The 14,985-nt window shown below is 36.6% G+C and overlaps 2 protein-coding genes and 1 non-coding gene across 3 annotated transcripts; 2 read left to right on the top strand and 1 right to left on the bottom strand.

Moving 5' to 3' along the window:
- Nucleotides 1-702: 702 nt before the first annotated feature.
- LOC125370013 lies at nucleotides 703-1,573 on the bottom strand. Its single transcript, XM_048373582.1, has 2 exons — nucleotides 1,460-1,573; nucleotides 703-1,344 (listed from the first exon to the last, which is right to left on the bottom strand). Exons 1-2 carry the CDS (start codon nucleotides 1,571-1,573, stop codon nucleotides 703-705), a joined length of 756 nt encoding a protein of 251 aa, XP_048229539.1.
- Nucleotides 1,574-2,389: 816 nt separating this feature from the next.
- On the top strand, nucleotides 2,390-2,495 carry LOC125370230. The gene has a single exon (XR_007216202.1). It is a non-coding gene; the product is annotated as a small nucleolar RNA R71 (small nucleolar RNA).
- Nucleotides 2,496-9,213: 6,718 nt separating this feature from the next.
- On the top strand, nucleotides 9,214-14,176 carry LOC8263089 (conserved oligomeric Golgi complex subunit 5). The gene is made up of 3 exons (XM_002526604.4): nucleotides 9,214-10,417; nucleotides 12,008-12,481; nucleotides 13,075-14,176. Exons 1-3 carry the CDS (start codon nucleotides 9,296-9,298, stop codon nucleotides 14,014-14,016), a joined length of 2,538 nt encoding a protein of 845 aa, XP_002526650.2. The 5' UTR covers nucleotides 9,214-9,295; the 3' UTR covers nucleotides 14,017-14,176.
- The last annotated feature ends 809 nt before the right edge of the window (nucleotides 14,177-14,985 follow it).

Raw genomic sequence — 14,985 nt, 5'->3', positions numbered from 1 at the left:
TACGTGCATTGCATAAACCAAATGGCATCCTCTGGTATGCGAACGTCCCATAGGGGCAAGTAAAGGTTGTCTTCTCCTAGTCCTCAAGTGCGATTGGTATCTGGAAATAACCTGAAAAGCCATCAAGAAAATAGTAAAACTATGGCCCGATAGACGCTCAAGCATCTTATCAATGAATGGAAGGGGAAAGTGGTCCTTCATGGTTGCATCATTTAGCTTCCTATAATCGATGCAAACCCAAAAACCGGTTACCATCCTTGTTGGTATCAACTTGTGCTTCTCATTCTTTATCATAGTCATCCCTCCTTTCTTTAGCACAACCTGCATAGGACTCCCCCAAGAGCTATCAGATATGGGATAAATCAAACATGAATGAAGAAGTTTAATTACCTCCTTTTCACCACCTGTAACTGTTAAGTTGTCTCGTCTTCGGGTCTGCAGAAACTATCATCCATCGTGATCTTATGCGAACAAAACCGTTGATTCCCCATTTTATAAGGGCCGAGACTAAATCCTGAGAGTCTCCGCCGCAATAACTACTTGACACCTTTGCCTCTCATCCATTAACTTTCGTGCTTGGGTAATTCCTTTAACTCTAGGATTGGGGTCCTCAATAGAAGGTTTCTACCGCATTGACCACCGCCAAGAGAAACAAACGGGTCGAAGGAGACCACGGTACGCAGCTGTCTGTAGCGCAGTTGTTCAGGGTTTCGTGGAATACTCATTTTCATCTCCTTGCAATGCAACCTGCAAAGGATTATCAAGCAAAATCTCATGTATATGAGACTCAACAACATCATCCAAGACATCCACAAAACATACAGTATCATCATGGTTTAGGAAATGTCTCATGGAAGTCGTTAAGTCAAAGGTGATAGTCTCGTCATCTACCCTAAGTTGGAGCTTCCCATTACAAACATCTATAACAACCCTAGATATAGCAAGGAAAGGTCTATCTAAGATCAGTGGCACAACACTCTCACCCTCCATATCCATGACAACGAAATCAACAGAAAATGTAAACTTGTCTACCTTAACAAGTACATCCTCAACTATACCCCTAGGAATCTTAATAGTCCTATCAGCTAACTGAATGCTCATCCAAGTGGGTTTAGGCTCACTCAAACCAAGTCTATCAAACAAGCTAGTGGGCATCAAGTTAATACTAGCTCCTAAGTCAGCTAAAGCACCACTAATAGGTAATTCACCAATGACACAGGGTACAATGAAACTCCCTGGATCACGCCTCTTAACAAGCAACTTATTTTGTAGAATGGCGGAGCACTCTTCATTCAGGGTCACCAATCTCAAGTCCTCCAGTTTCCTCTTATTGCTCAATATCTCCTTCAAAAATTTTAAGCGTTTGACTAAGTAATAATAGCCTCAACAGCATAAAGGAAGCTAATCTAATACGCAGTTATTTAAAAAGGTCTAGAAACTTACTAAACTGCTGGTCAACCTTTTCCTGCCTCAGTCGAGCAGGATATGGGATAGGTGGCTGGTACTCTTTCACTGGGCTCTTTTTCTTGTCCTCAACTCTCACAGGCTCTATCTCTTCAGGCTTTGGCTCCATCTTGGTAGGCTAATCCTATATAACAACATTATCATTATCAGCTATAGGTAAGGAACTAGATAACTGCCTACCTAATCACAAGGTGATAGCCTTGCAGTGCTCCCTGGGGTTAGACTCTATAGTGCAAAGGAGTGTTCTTGGTTGTCTCTTAACCAATATCTTAGAAATCCGGCCTATCTGGTTCTCCAAATTCTAAATGAAGGCTCTCTTGATTCCTAAGTCTTCCAACTGATCTATCATAAACTCCCGAGATTGGGCTTCTCTTGAAGTGGAGGTAGTTGGGATGGACTAGCTTGCTTGCTTAGAACATTCGCTTTGATGTAATCTGGCCAAGGTGGTCCCTAGGCGTTGTTATTCCTCCAACTAAAGTTTGGATGATTGCGCCAACTAGGATTGTATGTATTGCTGTATGGATTGTTCTGATGTCTAGGTGCATTACCCATATAGTCTACCTGTTCAAGGTTAGAAGAAACAATAGAGGATAAAGAAGGAGAAAAAGTGGAAGGTGAAGCAAACATATCTCCGACATATTAGGTTTGCATCGTAGTGTAGAGCATATAAACTGGCATATGGGTTAGTCTATTTTCTTGGTCCAGCTCCACAGGCGAGTGCCAAGGTTGCTGTAAATCTTGGCTAGGTTGACCAACTCCTGTTGTAGGCCGACTTGTCAGAGATTGCCATTGGTAGTTGTTCATGGCCATCTCTCTATTAGATTTTATCCTCAAGCGTCTCACTTATTTAGGCCCACGATCTACCATCTACCTAGTACCGAGGTTCAAACCGCTATAAAAAGTTTGAACCTGCATCCATACTAGTAATTCGTGATGCAGGCAAAATCGAAGCAAATTCTTGTACCTCTCCCGGGCATTATACGTACTCTCGTCATCGAACTGCACAAAAGAAGATATGTCATTTTGCAATTTAGCAGTTTTAGCAGGAGGAAAGTACTTATATAAGAATTTTTCAGCCAAAGAACTCCATGTTGTAATAGTGTTGGCTGGGAGTGACTGCAACCATCTCTTCGCTCGGTCCCTCAAAGAAAAAGGAAACAGCCTCAACCGAATGGCATCATCAGTCGTTCCATTTATCTTAAAGGTATCACAAATCTCCAAGAAGTTGGCTATGTGAGCGTTTGGGTCCTCGCTCGGCAGTTTCCCAAATTGCACACGATTCTGGACCATTTGTATCATGTTCAGCTTTATCTTAAAGTTGTTGGCTGCCATAGGTGGTCGAACTATACTCGTTTATGTCCCTACAAGAGAGGGTCTAGCAAACTCATACATTGTCCTATTTTCATCCGCATCATGGTTGTTGTTATTATCTCCCATCTCTACTGGTCTATTCGCAGAGGCTTCAATCTCTATCCCCGCTTCCTCTTCTTCTTGCATACGCTTCCTCAAAAGACAGAGGGATCGCTCTAGTCCAACAAGAGGATCTACAATGGTAGGATTAGAGCTCCTGATCATAAACGACTTCAAATTAAGAGGCAGCAACCAAAGAACACATAAATGAAAAGAAGAATAAAGAAAAAAAAAATCAAAAGACAGAAAATAAAAATGGCTAGAGTAACACAAACACAAATTCACTCTAGTTCACACAAAAAGGTCCCCAGCAACGGCGCCAAAAACTTGATAGGCTATTTATGTAGCTATAATCTAAGGCAGTGAACCTATCGATACAGACTAGCACTAATGGCGAGTATCAAGGTCGTATTCTAGGAAAAGGTTGATCCTAAAACTACTCCAGCGTCTTATATTATCTAACCTTAAATAAAATTGACGAAGTTACTATTCTATGATTAGATGCAAGCTAAGTGATTAGCTAAATGTCAAGTAATCTACAAAGGTTTAGTGAAACAATAAAAGGAAGAAAGCAAACCCAAAGGGACCTAAGCTAGTTGGATTTTAGTGAAAGTAGAAATTAGATTGATTACCAATTGTGATTACCCGTGAGCGGATTCTAAATTGAATTTGAGTTCCCTCTCGAGAACACCAAATTCCTAAACCTAAGAACCTAAACGATGGAATCTCTTCCTTCTATTGATTTTAGGTTAGCCTTAAGATTAATCCACTACTATTAAGAGTTGTTAATTCTTAATTACAAAAAGTAATCTGAGCAACACAGTTCATAACGTCTCATGAATAATGTGATATCTTGTTAATACTAAAAGCAAAAAGAATATAAGCATTGATAATCAAAACCTCATAAATATTAAGTGCAATCCAACAAACAAAGGAACCCTAATGGGTTCAACAGTTCTAGCTACTCATACATGTACACCCTTCTTCTTCAAGTCAGATGAATAGTTCTAAATCTCCAAATCTGAATAATGAATCTCGAATTGCCTTCAAATCCATTATTGATCTTCAATATGATGCTTGAACCACTGAAATTCATCCTTCAATATGCGAAATAGTCTTCTAAAGTCGAATATCGAAGTATAAAATAGGGTGGCTCGCGCGCGTATATGAGATCTAAAGTTAGAAAACCGAGCCCCTTATAAAAGAAATCGATTTTACCTATATAAATGTCCCAGCATGGTCGTGGTCAAGCCCGTGCAGGTTAGCACGGCCTCTTCTCCCTGACCGTGCCCTCGCTGGAGTTAAGCCACCACAGACCGTGATGGAGATTGTCGTGGCCTCGAAAACCATGCCGAAAGGTCATCTTTGAGGGTCAAATGTCGATGGTTCAGCACAACCAGAGTCCAGTTTGTGCTCAACCTTGAAATGCTAGCCTTTGCTCAATTTTGATGGATTCTAGTCTGTATTCGCACGTGTCTCCCTCATATACTGATAATGTCTATCAATGATCACCTGAAATGTGAAAGGAACCAAAACACATGTAATTCTGGCATAAAACAAGATAACTATGCACAAAAATAGAAGTAATTGGGCATATAAACATGTGTAACACAATGCATATCAAAGGTATAGGCTGCCATAATTGTAAAGGAATGGGTAATAAATGAAATTCAATAAGGAATCGTGTTTTGTAGTTATAAGACCACTTCCAACTCACTTTTTATGCACCATATAACTTTCTTCTTATTATTTTTTTTTAACTAGGTGCAAACTAAAACTGCATGAACTCTTTTCTTTTTCTTTTTGAATATAGGCGGAATTAACAAAAGAACTTGCTATGCTGGTGTTTTGCTTGAATCTAAACTTTTTAGCAATAAGACATCAATTTTTGGCCTTTTGGTATAACAAAGATAATCTCGACCTTCTCTGAATTTTTTTGAATAAGGTAAAAAAATTAAATCAATAAGAAAATAAACAAAGAATTGAAAATTGGATAAGTAAACCTAATTTGAAGCTGAAGCTCTGATACCAAATGATGTGAACTCTATCTATAGAGAGATAGAACTCAAATCGAAATTGATGCTAACTTTAGGATTGTTAAATTCAGATCTATGATAACGAAACTAAAACCCTTTTATTATAAGGAATCAAGAACTTTAGTTATAAAAGATGTATGTCGCCACAATTCTAAAAGCTTACAAGATTAAGTTTTAAAAATTGATAAGACAAGGAATTTGCAAACTATGCAAGAAAACTTTAAAAGTTCACAAAGAACAAAGTGAAAACATAACTCACTTTATTGATAAGAAAATAATTCATACAAGATTGATTGAAATAAGTAGTCGAATACAAGGTATTTATAGGCCTCCTACAACCCTAGAATAACACTAAAAAAGGAATAAAATCACTTAGAAAACAATTGATTACTTCCTAAACTAAATAAGAAATAAAATAAAATTCTTAAATAGCTAACAATCATATGTCCCCTATAATTAAGCTAGAAAAAAGGAAATAAATCATTTAGGAAGTATATCATTAGTTCCTAAATAAAATAAACAAATAAGAAATTTTTTAAATAGAAGATAGAAGGTGCCACCCCCTTGTTGACTAGTCAACAAGTTTAAGTTGAAACCCTAATTACTTAAAGAGGTCACACACATGGGCTTGCTCCTTAAGTTCTTCTTGGCCCAACTTGCTTTCTTAGTGCCTTATTAGCTTGATTTGAATAATTAAGGCCCAATTGGAATTAATCAAGATCTTTGGTATTAGATCAAGCTAATAAGTTTTAGACTTGATTGTAGAGTTGACTTATCATGGCCCAACTTGCTTTCTTAGTGCCTTATTAGCTTGATTTGAATAATTAAGGCCCAATTGGAATTAATTAAGCTCTTAGGTATTAGATCAAGCTAATAAGTCTTAGACTTGATTTTAGAGTTGACTCATCATGGCTTGTAGTATCTTGAACCCAAATATTCTTGATAAGCCTAACAAGTGCTTCCTTCATCTTTTTGGCCCTTGATCTTGTGATTAATCCTTCTTGGATGCTTAAACAGTCTTGGGCCTCTTGAAGTATATGGACTCTTAGCCTTGGTCACATTAACTATCCCCTAAGTTTAGGTTCTAAGTGAGGCTCGATAGGGAAATTGGCTTAAAAGTGTATAATAGGCCCTTCAAAGGATGCAATAAAGCATTGTTAGGCAACAACCAAAGAATAGGCTTGAGAAGGAGGGTTGACCAAAGTGTTCATTAAGGTAGGTTGACAAGCTTGGTTAGTATTCATGTTGGAATAGGCCTTAGTCATTGGCCCAAGTTTTGGGGTTAAGGTGGGATTGATTTGGAAATTCATAAAGGTTTGAGTATGAGGGGAAGGGCCATTCTTAGGATTGGTATAAAGCTGTCAGCCGCCCTAACTTTTCTCCTGCTCATGTCTCATTTCCATAAAAAAGCAATATTTGGGATTTCTATGATCAGTTTTGTACTGCTCTTCCTTGACTTTCGGAATCTCTATTGCTATATTGTGTTATTGATTGGTTTGTCTTTTATCAAATTCCCTCAATTCCCATTATCATTTTAGCTTCTTGAATCTTTAGTCGTTTCAAGATCTACTTTTATGTCAGAGGCTCTTTTTTGCCTTAGATTTCGGGATCCTATTTCTCCTTTATGTCTCTAATCATCAGTTGGTTATCGAAGCTAGTAGGGCCTCCTGGTCATGACCGTTTAGGGCGGCATCCTTTCCAGAATTGCTAGTTCTTGATCTTATAGGAGGTATGAATAGCCAAAGACAATATTTCTACTTCTTATGATCATATTATGTTTCCTTTTGATTGCTCCTACACATTCTGGCTAAATGGCTAATGACACCACACACAATCACAAATCAGGTAATTTCTCATATTTAAATTTCACCAATGTAGGTTTACATGCTTTGTCCTTAGTGTTGAAACCCAAAAGTAGCGACTTGGACACATCCACTAACACCCTTATTCTCAAGAATTTTTTCCACAAAAAAACTTTTGTTTGTTTCCAAATCAATTTCTTCTAAACCGACAAATAGTTTAGCAATCTTTTAAGCATTTTCCTTATGAATTTGGCTTGGGGGATAGTCTATGAGCTTGGACCCTAAAACTTATGGTGTTGAAATCTAACTCAATCGTATAATCAAAGGGAATTTTTGTATGGTCAAGAGTTGATTGTGGATGAGGATGACCTATTTTGTAAGATCCATTGTGCCATCTCCTTGTTTTAGTACTTAAAGGAGAAGATATTTTCAACCACTTTTTCTATAAAAATTTCTTTTTGCTCACCAAGCATTTTGGATAATATTTTGGACTACACTTTGTTGAACTTCTTCCAAGTTAAGATTCTTCCAACCAAAACAACTGTCTCTTCTTTAGATTTTGTGGTCTCTAAAGAGACAAGGTCAAGAGATGGCTCCTTCGTTATGGCTTTGTCCATGCTGTGAGAGGAAAGGTAGGGTGGATATATAGAGTTTAATGGCAGTAAATGATGGATGTGATCAAACAAAAAATGAGAAGAGGGCACACACAAAAAGGGATTATGAGCACTAGATGATAATATAAAGCACAAGGAGGAGGTTCTAACTAAACATATGAAACCAACACTCCTATAAAGAGTGGAGAGAACAAACTCCTATAGAACAATGCTTATGTACTTTAATAATCAATACATTAATTATTATTTTAATACTACAGGCTTGCTGCTACATTAAGACCCATATACAATAAGGAGATTAGGACATGTTTCAAAATGCTAATCTATAGTGTTAGCACTTATTTTTCGGATCCATATATAAAGAGAATTATGAAAAGCCCTATGATGAAAGTTACTACAACCTTGATAGGAAGATGGCTTATTCAATAATTCGTGCATAAGGGTAAGGAACTTTGGATCTTTCTCGAGTTTTGAGAGTATGATGATGGGCGAATCCAAGTTAGGATTGAAAATAATTGAATCAAAATTACTATTCTAGAATCAATTTAGAGCCGATCGACTGTGCATATTTGCGCTAATTTTTGAGTTCTTGATGTATTTTAGTAGTGTTTATGTATTGTACTTAGTATTTAGGTATTTTTCTTTCATCTTTTAGTTGTAGAAAGGGTTGTAATAACTAGATTAATTTTTAGCACTTTTATTTTTATTTAATGTTTGATATATGCCAAATAACTGTAATGTGATTGCCTAATTAAAAATTAGATACATAAACCCTAGATTAAAAATTGGATCTAATATGAAAATTATAGTCTATTAGGTTAATCAGATGGTAATCTGGCTAATTTTAAAATCAATATAGACGTAGTGAGCTCTACCATGCTTTAAATAAATTAATTGGGCGATGTTAGACTTAAGATCACATAATTGAGCCTTTGCATAAAAAAAGGTAGTCCATTTAGGTTTAAAAAAGTAGAATCAAAACATATTTGTAAATGGGCTAAAATAGGTAAATCCTTGTACATAATCAATTAATGAGATAGACTAACAAATCAAGTGTGGAATGGGCTTAAATAAAATATGTTAGACTTAAGAGACCTCAGATACTGTAATGAATGTTTATAAATATAAACTATTATATTTATAGGAAATAACTTATTAAATAATTAAATTAAAGACTAAGATATACAGATAAGGAAATTGACTTTCAGATACATTTCTGGATGTGGCGAAACTTTCTTGTGGAATCTAATACGCTACTCAAATTAATATAAGTCTCCTAAAAAATTATCTAAGTGGTGGCTTTATTTTTATGCTAGTCTTTATGATTAGTTAACATATTCCTAATTAAATCGAAAATTCTTGCAGTGCCATAATTGCTAGAGATAATTACGTGCATGCTTTAAACCGCCACCCGCTTATAGCTTGATTTTTGTTTTCCTGCGAACTCCATATTTTTAAACTGTATATTAATTTTAGGACATTAATATCATAATTAAAATTTAAATCGACAAATACTATTACATATGAATTATATTTTAGCTTCGTTGTAGAATTTTTATATTTTATTATTATTTATATATTGAAATTATATATGCAGCATCATTTGTTAATTTTTTAACAAAAAGTAAATAAGAAACCTTACCTACATTATCTATATACATCAAAATAAATATATATATATATATATATATATATATTATATTTATACAGTGTTAAATAATTAATATAATTTTTATTATCATTAATAATAAATAGGTGTGAATGATATATATATGGATATATAGGATAGAAAAAAAAATTTCAAAATAAAAATCACAAATAGGCAATTAGCTAGTTGGTTAATTATGACACTGTATGTGTATACAACTGCCAGGCGCCAGCAGTTAAAAATTCCATTCCGTTACATGTTTTTAAATCGGAAAAGTGGCGAGACGAAAAGAAGCAGCAAGTGCGGAACAAGAAGAATAGAATGGCATCAGCAGCACTGCAAAGATCTCCAACTGCTGCCACAACATCTCCATCCTCTTCTTCATCTCCACTCCAACGCCTGTCCACCTTCAAAAATCCTTCATCCTCTTTACCACCCACCTCAACTGCTATTCCATCATCTCCCTTAGACTCTTTATCCAAAGACCCAGTTCTCTCCCCTTTCCTCTCCCCTTCCTTCTCCTCCACCTCCTTCTCCTCCGCCGCCCTCTCCTCCGGCTCTCCTGCCTCCACCGCCGAACACCTCCACCATGCCATCCGTCTCCTCGAATCCCAACTTCGCACCGAAGTCCTCTCCCGCCATACTGATCTCCTCAACCAATTATCTTCTCTTAAACATGCCGAACACGCCCTCTCCACCGTCCGATCCGCCGTCTCATCTCTTCAATCATCTGTGCGTCGCGTGCGATCTGAACTCTCTGACCCTCATAGATCCATCCAATCAAAAACCCAACAACTCTCTAATCTACATTCTACTGCGGAGCTTTTGCAACACACCATCCGTGCTCTTCGACTCTGTAAAAAGCTCCGTGATTTGATCTCTGCTTCGGAATTAGAGCCTGAGAAGTTGGATCTTGCTAAGGCAGCGCAGCTTCATTGTGAGATCTTGAATATGTGTGATGAGTATGATTTGATGGGAATTGATTGTGTAGATGAGGAGTTGAATTGGATTAAAGAAATTGGGGAAAAATTGCGAAGTGAAGCTATGAAAGTTCTTGAGAGAGGAATGGATGGATTGAATCAAGCTGAAGTGGGTACTGGGTTGCAAGTGTTTTATAATTTGGGTGAATTAAAGTTTACTGTGGAGCATCTGGTGAATAAGTATAAAGGTATTGGAGTGAAGAGCGTCAGTTTAGCTTTGGATATGAAAGCTATATCTGCTGGTGGTGGCGGTGCTAGTGGCTTCGGGCCGGGAGGGGTTAGAGGGAGTGGAACCCCACAAATTGGAGGTGGAGTGAAGGCTAGAGAAGGATTGTGGCAGAGAATGGGGGGTTGTATGGATCAATTGCATTCTGTAGTTGTTGCTGTTTGGCATTTGCAGAGAGTCTTGTCTAAAAAGAGGGATCCTTTTACGCATGTCTTGCTGCTTGATGAGGTTATTAAGGTGAGAGTACTTCAAAGACATTTTGCTTGTTTTCTATTGCTTAACTTAAACTGAATTTGATGTTTGGTCACTTAAAAAATTCTTGGAAATGGAAGGTATTGAATTTAAAAGTTGAGGCTCGAGAAAACTGAGAACTAACTTAGATTATTACAATGACATTGGTTTGTGTTGTTCTGCTGCATTTCTTGGTTTCTAAGACTCGAAGAAACATGTTTTTGTAATGCAGCCCGCTCTTCTTTCTCTCGTTGGTCTGCTCTGATTGTGTTTCAAATACTGAAGGTGGCACTTATGACGAACTAAGTTCACCACTGGAATTTGCAAGATCCTAATGTTTAGGCTTAGATGGCCTAGCTAGGAAAAAGATCTGACTTGCAATCATTGCCTAAATTTGTGTTGCCTAGTGGTCACAGAAATAGAAATAAATCAATGAATTTGAAATTAAGGTCTACCATGCAAAGGTTGACCCAGAAGAGTTGCACCATATAAAGCTAATTAAGAGAGAATAAATTTCGGACTTCTGCTTAGAGTTGATAGTTTAGCAACAAATTAAAAGCTGAAGGCTTGTGAGGATTTTGATAATGATAAATCTAGAACCAAAATCTGAAGCATGGATATGAGTTTGGATTTTATGATGTTCATATTTGAAATATAGCCATATATGTCTGAGTTTATTTGGGACTGAAACATTGTATTCAGTGTTCAATGGATTCTAATCACTAAGAAAGGTTAAAGTTACCGCTTCCTGAACACATACATTTTTGAGTTGAGTATGGGGAAATGGTGCCAAATGAACTGGGAGGTATGAGAAAAAAATAAAACAGCAGAAATATATATAATAGTCATATGGTGGTTGAGGGTGCAAGGTGGAATTGGAGCAGTATATCTAAGTAGAAGTAACTGAAATAGCAACTTGTTTTATGGGGTCTTATCTGCTAGGAATAGTTGTTGATAGGATTGGCTATCTCTTACTTAGTTGATATTTGATTTAGTTTGATACTTGCACCATACCACATAACAGCTTGGCATCAGGACTACACCTGCTTTTCAAATTTCTTTCCTTAGTGTTCTGAAGAAAGGATGCCAAATTGCTTGTTCCTTCTTACTAGTTACTAAAAGCATTAAATTAATTCTTTTTTCTGAAGAAGTGATTAAACTAGCATTTTGAAGGCAAAAGTAGATTGTAAAAATAGCTTCCAGCACCCAAAGGCACATTAGATTAAATTTATATTTCATATCTTTTCGAGCTGATATCTGGGGAAGATAAAGGTTTTTTTTTTTTTTTTTTTTTCTTTCTTTAAAGTTTGGCTTGACACTTTGTATGATAGCATGAGCCATTAGTGGTCCCTAGTTTCCATTTTAAAGTCTCAATTTGAACTCTGACTAGGTTCCTCAACATAAAGTGATCATTATGCTTTAGCTTAGTAATTTCTGGATCTGATTAAAGAATGATACAATCTTAGTGTGCTTCAATTTTCCTCGTAAAGGCCAGTTCTCTATTTGATTTCCTGATTTTGTGGGTCGTGTGACTGTTATCTTGATTTTCAGCTAGTTCACTTTATCTTCTGTTCACATTGATTTATATTCACTCAGGATGGTGATCTCATGTTAACTGATCGAGTTTGGGAGGCACTTGTGAAGACTTTTGCAAGCCAAATGAAGTCTGCTTTTACTGCATCAAGTTTTGTAAAGGAGATCTTTACTGTGGGGTATCCGAAACTATTCACAATGATAGAGAATCTACTAGAAAGGATATCACGGGATACAGATGTCAAAGGGGTTTTACCAGCCATCAGCTTGGAAGGAAAAGATCAGATGGTTAAAACTATTGAAATTTTCCAGACAGCTTTTCTGGCTCAGTGTTTAAGTCGCCTTTCAGATCTTGTGAATAATGTTTTCCCGGTGTCAAGCCGTGGAGGTGTTCCATCCAAAGAGCAAATCTCTCGAATAATCTCACGTATTCAGGAAGAGATTGAAGCTGTTCAATTGGATGGCCGTTTGACTCTTCTTGTGTTACGTGAAATTGGCAAGGTTTTGCTTCTGCTGGCAGAACGAGCAGAATACCAGGTACTTTGCCAGGCGCATGCAATACGCATATAGACATTGGCTCTCTCTCTCTCTCTCTCTCTCTCTTATCTGTTTTCAGTTGCAAAGATATATGGGGCTATAAATGTGGAATTTTTCCTTATACGATTCCAAAACATGTTGGTGATATGTCAAATGGTCTGTATATTTTTACTTGTAATTGTTGCCTTAATCCAAAGAATGAAAACTTCTGATATTTAAAAGCTCAGTGTCAAGTAACTCTGGTTCTTGCCTCTTGTCATAATTCTTCCATATTGCACAATATGATGTCAATAATTTCTTCCCAGCATTCACTTTGCTTTGCTAATTGTAGATAGCTTAGTACAACATGTTGGGGTTTGGGGGGGTTGGGGGTTTGCTATTAGATCCTTCTTCCTGCTGGCAATCTGATAATCATTTAATAAATCATGGAATTTATTTCTTCGTTTTCAAAGTCTTAAGATATGTAAACCAATACTGAAGCTTAAAATTTATGATTTGTTTATTTTCATGGTTTTTCTACCCGCTTATCATTTTTAATTATCACTGAGCTACCATTGTCATTTGAAAGATAACAAATTGCATTTGAATTGCAGATATCTGCTGGTCATGAGGCACGTCAAATTACAGGTCCTGCAACTCCAGCACAGGTCAAGAACTTTGCTTTGTGTCAGCATCTGCAAGAAGTTCATACCCGCATATCGTCTATGATTATGGGACTGCCCACTATTGCTGCAGATGTTTTATCTCCATCATTGGGTGTAATATATGGGGTTGCCCGTGATTCAGTCACACCCTTGTTTAAAGCAACGATTGACCGTCTTGAGTCGTGCATCTTGCAAATTCATGAACAGAATTTTGGTGTTCTTGGCATGGATGCTGCAATGGACAACAATGCTTCGCCTTACATGGAGGATTTGCAGAAGTGCCTTCTTCACTTTCGGACTGAGTTTTTGTCTAGGCTGTTGCCTACTTCAGCAAATGCTACAGCTGCGGGGACAGAAACCATATGCACCCAACTAGTAAGAAGGATGGCATCAAGGGTTTTGACATTCTTTATAAGAAATGCTTCTCTTGTAAGACCTCTTTCAGAATCAGGGAAACTCAGAATGGCTAGAGACATGGCTGAGCTGGAGTTAACTGTGGGCCAAAATTTGTTCCCTGTAGAGCAGCTTGGTCCACCATACCGTGCCCTCCGAGCATTCCGGCCTCTGATATTCCTAGAAACATCTCAACTGGAGGCGTCTCCTCTTCTTCGAGATCTGCCACCAAGTGTGATACTTCACCATGTTTACTCCCGAGGCCCTGATGAGTTACAATCGCCACTGCAAAGAAACAGACTTACGCATCTACAGTATTCATTGTGGCTAGATTCACAAGGTGAAGATCAGATCTGGAAAGGCATCAAAGCAACACTAGATGATTATGCTGCTAAAGTTAGATCAAGAGGAGATAAGGAATTTAGCCCTGTATACCCTCTTATGCTTCGCATAGGATCTTCGCTGACAGAGAATGCTCCTGCGTCCCAAAAGCCTTAAATTTTTTCAGTATTACCTTTTTGTAAGCCCTTAATGTTGAAAGCATCGCCTGATAATTTTCACCTGATGATAGATGTATAGGACAAACATGAAGACACTTTCATACATAGTCGTGCTAATTTCCCGGTAAAGGAATATGATTCCCTTTCCGTTTCTGTTTTGCGCTCATTTTTTACATTGAATGACTTGATTCTTCAGCTTGTTTCATATCTCGTGTTAGCCATCCATAATTGATGCATAATATGTTTAAGGCATACTTGGTCTTCTCATAAACATCCTTTGCCTGAATAAGTAGATACTGATCAATTAGAAAATTCAAATGAACTGAAACGAGAGTTTTTGAGAAAGCTGCTAAACAAAATAAAAGTTTCTAGCCTCCGATGAATATAAGTTTGAGAATATTACATAAAATGCTATAATTTCTTTTTAAAAAAAATCATTTTTACTGTATTTTTATTATTTTTACTTATATAACATTTCATTTTTACTTTACTTTTAGTCATATCATTTTTACCACTTTTTTCCACTCTTCTTTCTTTTTTTCTCTTTTAACTTCTTTTTTCGTTTTAATTTTTAAATTTTCACTTCTTCCTTTTTTTCGGCACATTGTCTTACATTATAGTTTATTTTTTCAATTCTTTTTAGTGGTGGATATTATATATATATATATATATATAGAGAGAGAGAGAGAGAGAGAGGATTTTGCAGTTGATTTTATTTAAGGGATGGTTTTAACTTGTTCTTCTACTTCTCTTAAATATAAAAAATATTTTTCTCAAATCTTAAGGAATTTGGTGGATGCTATTTGTATTGATAAAAAGAAGATTTCAAGTAATATTGTTTCTAATAAAATGATTAAAAAATTAATAGCCAAGAGTTTGAAAAAGAAGTAAGGTATTAGTGTCTTTTCATCTAAATATATTGTAGAGGGAAAATCGACAGAAAAAAGAGATGTTTCTTCATCTCCTT

The sequence above is a fragment of the Ricinus communis genome, chromosome 5 (genome assembly GCF_019578655.1).
Source record: "Ricinus communis isolate WT05 ecotype wild-type chromosome 5, ASM1957865v1, whole genome shotgun sequence".
Taxonomy (NCBI): domain Eukaryota; kingdom Viridiplantae; phylum Streptophyta; class Magnoliopsida; order Malpighiales; family Euphorbiaceae; genus Ricinus; species Ricinus communis.
This window is presented reverse-complemented; position numbering and strand designations above follow the sequence as displayed.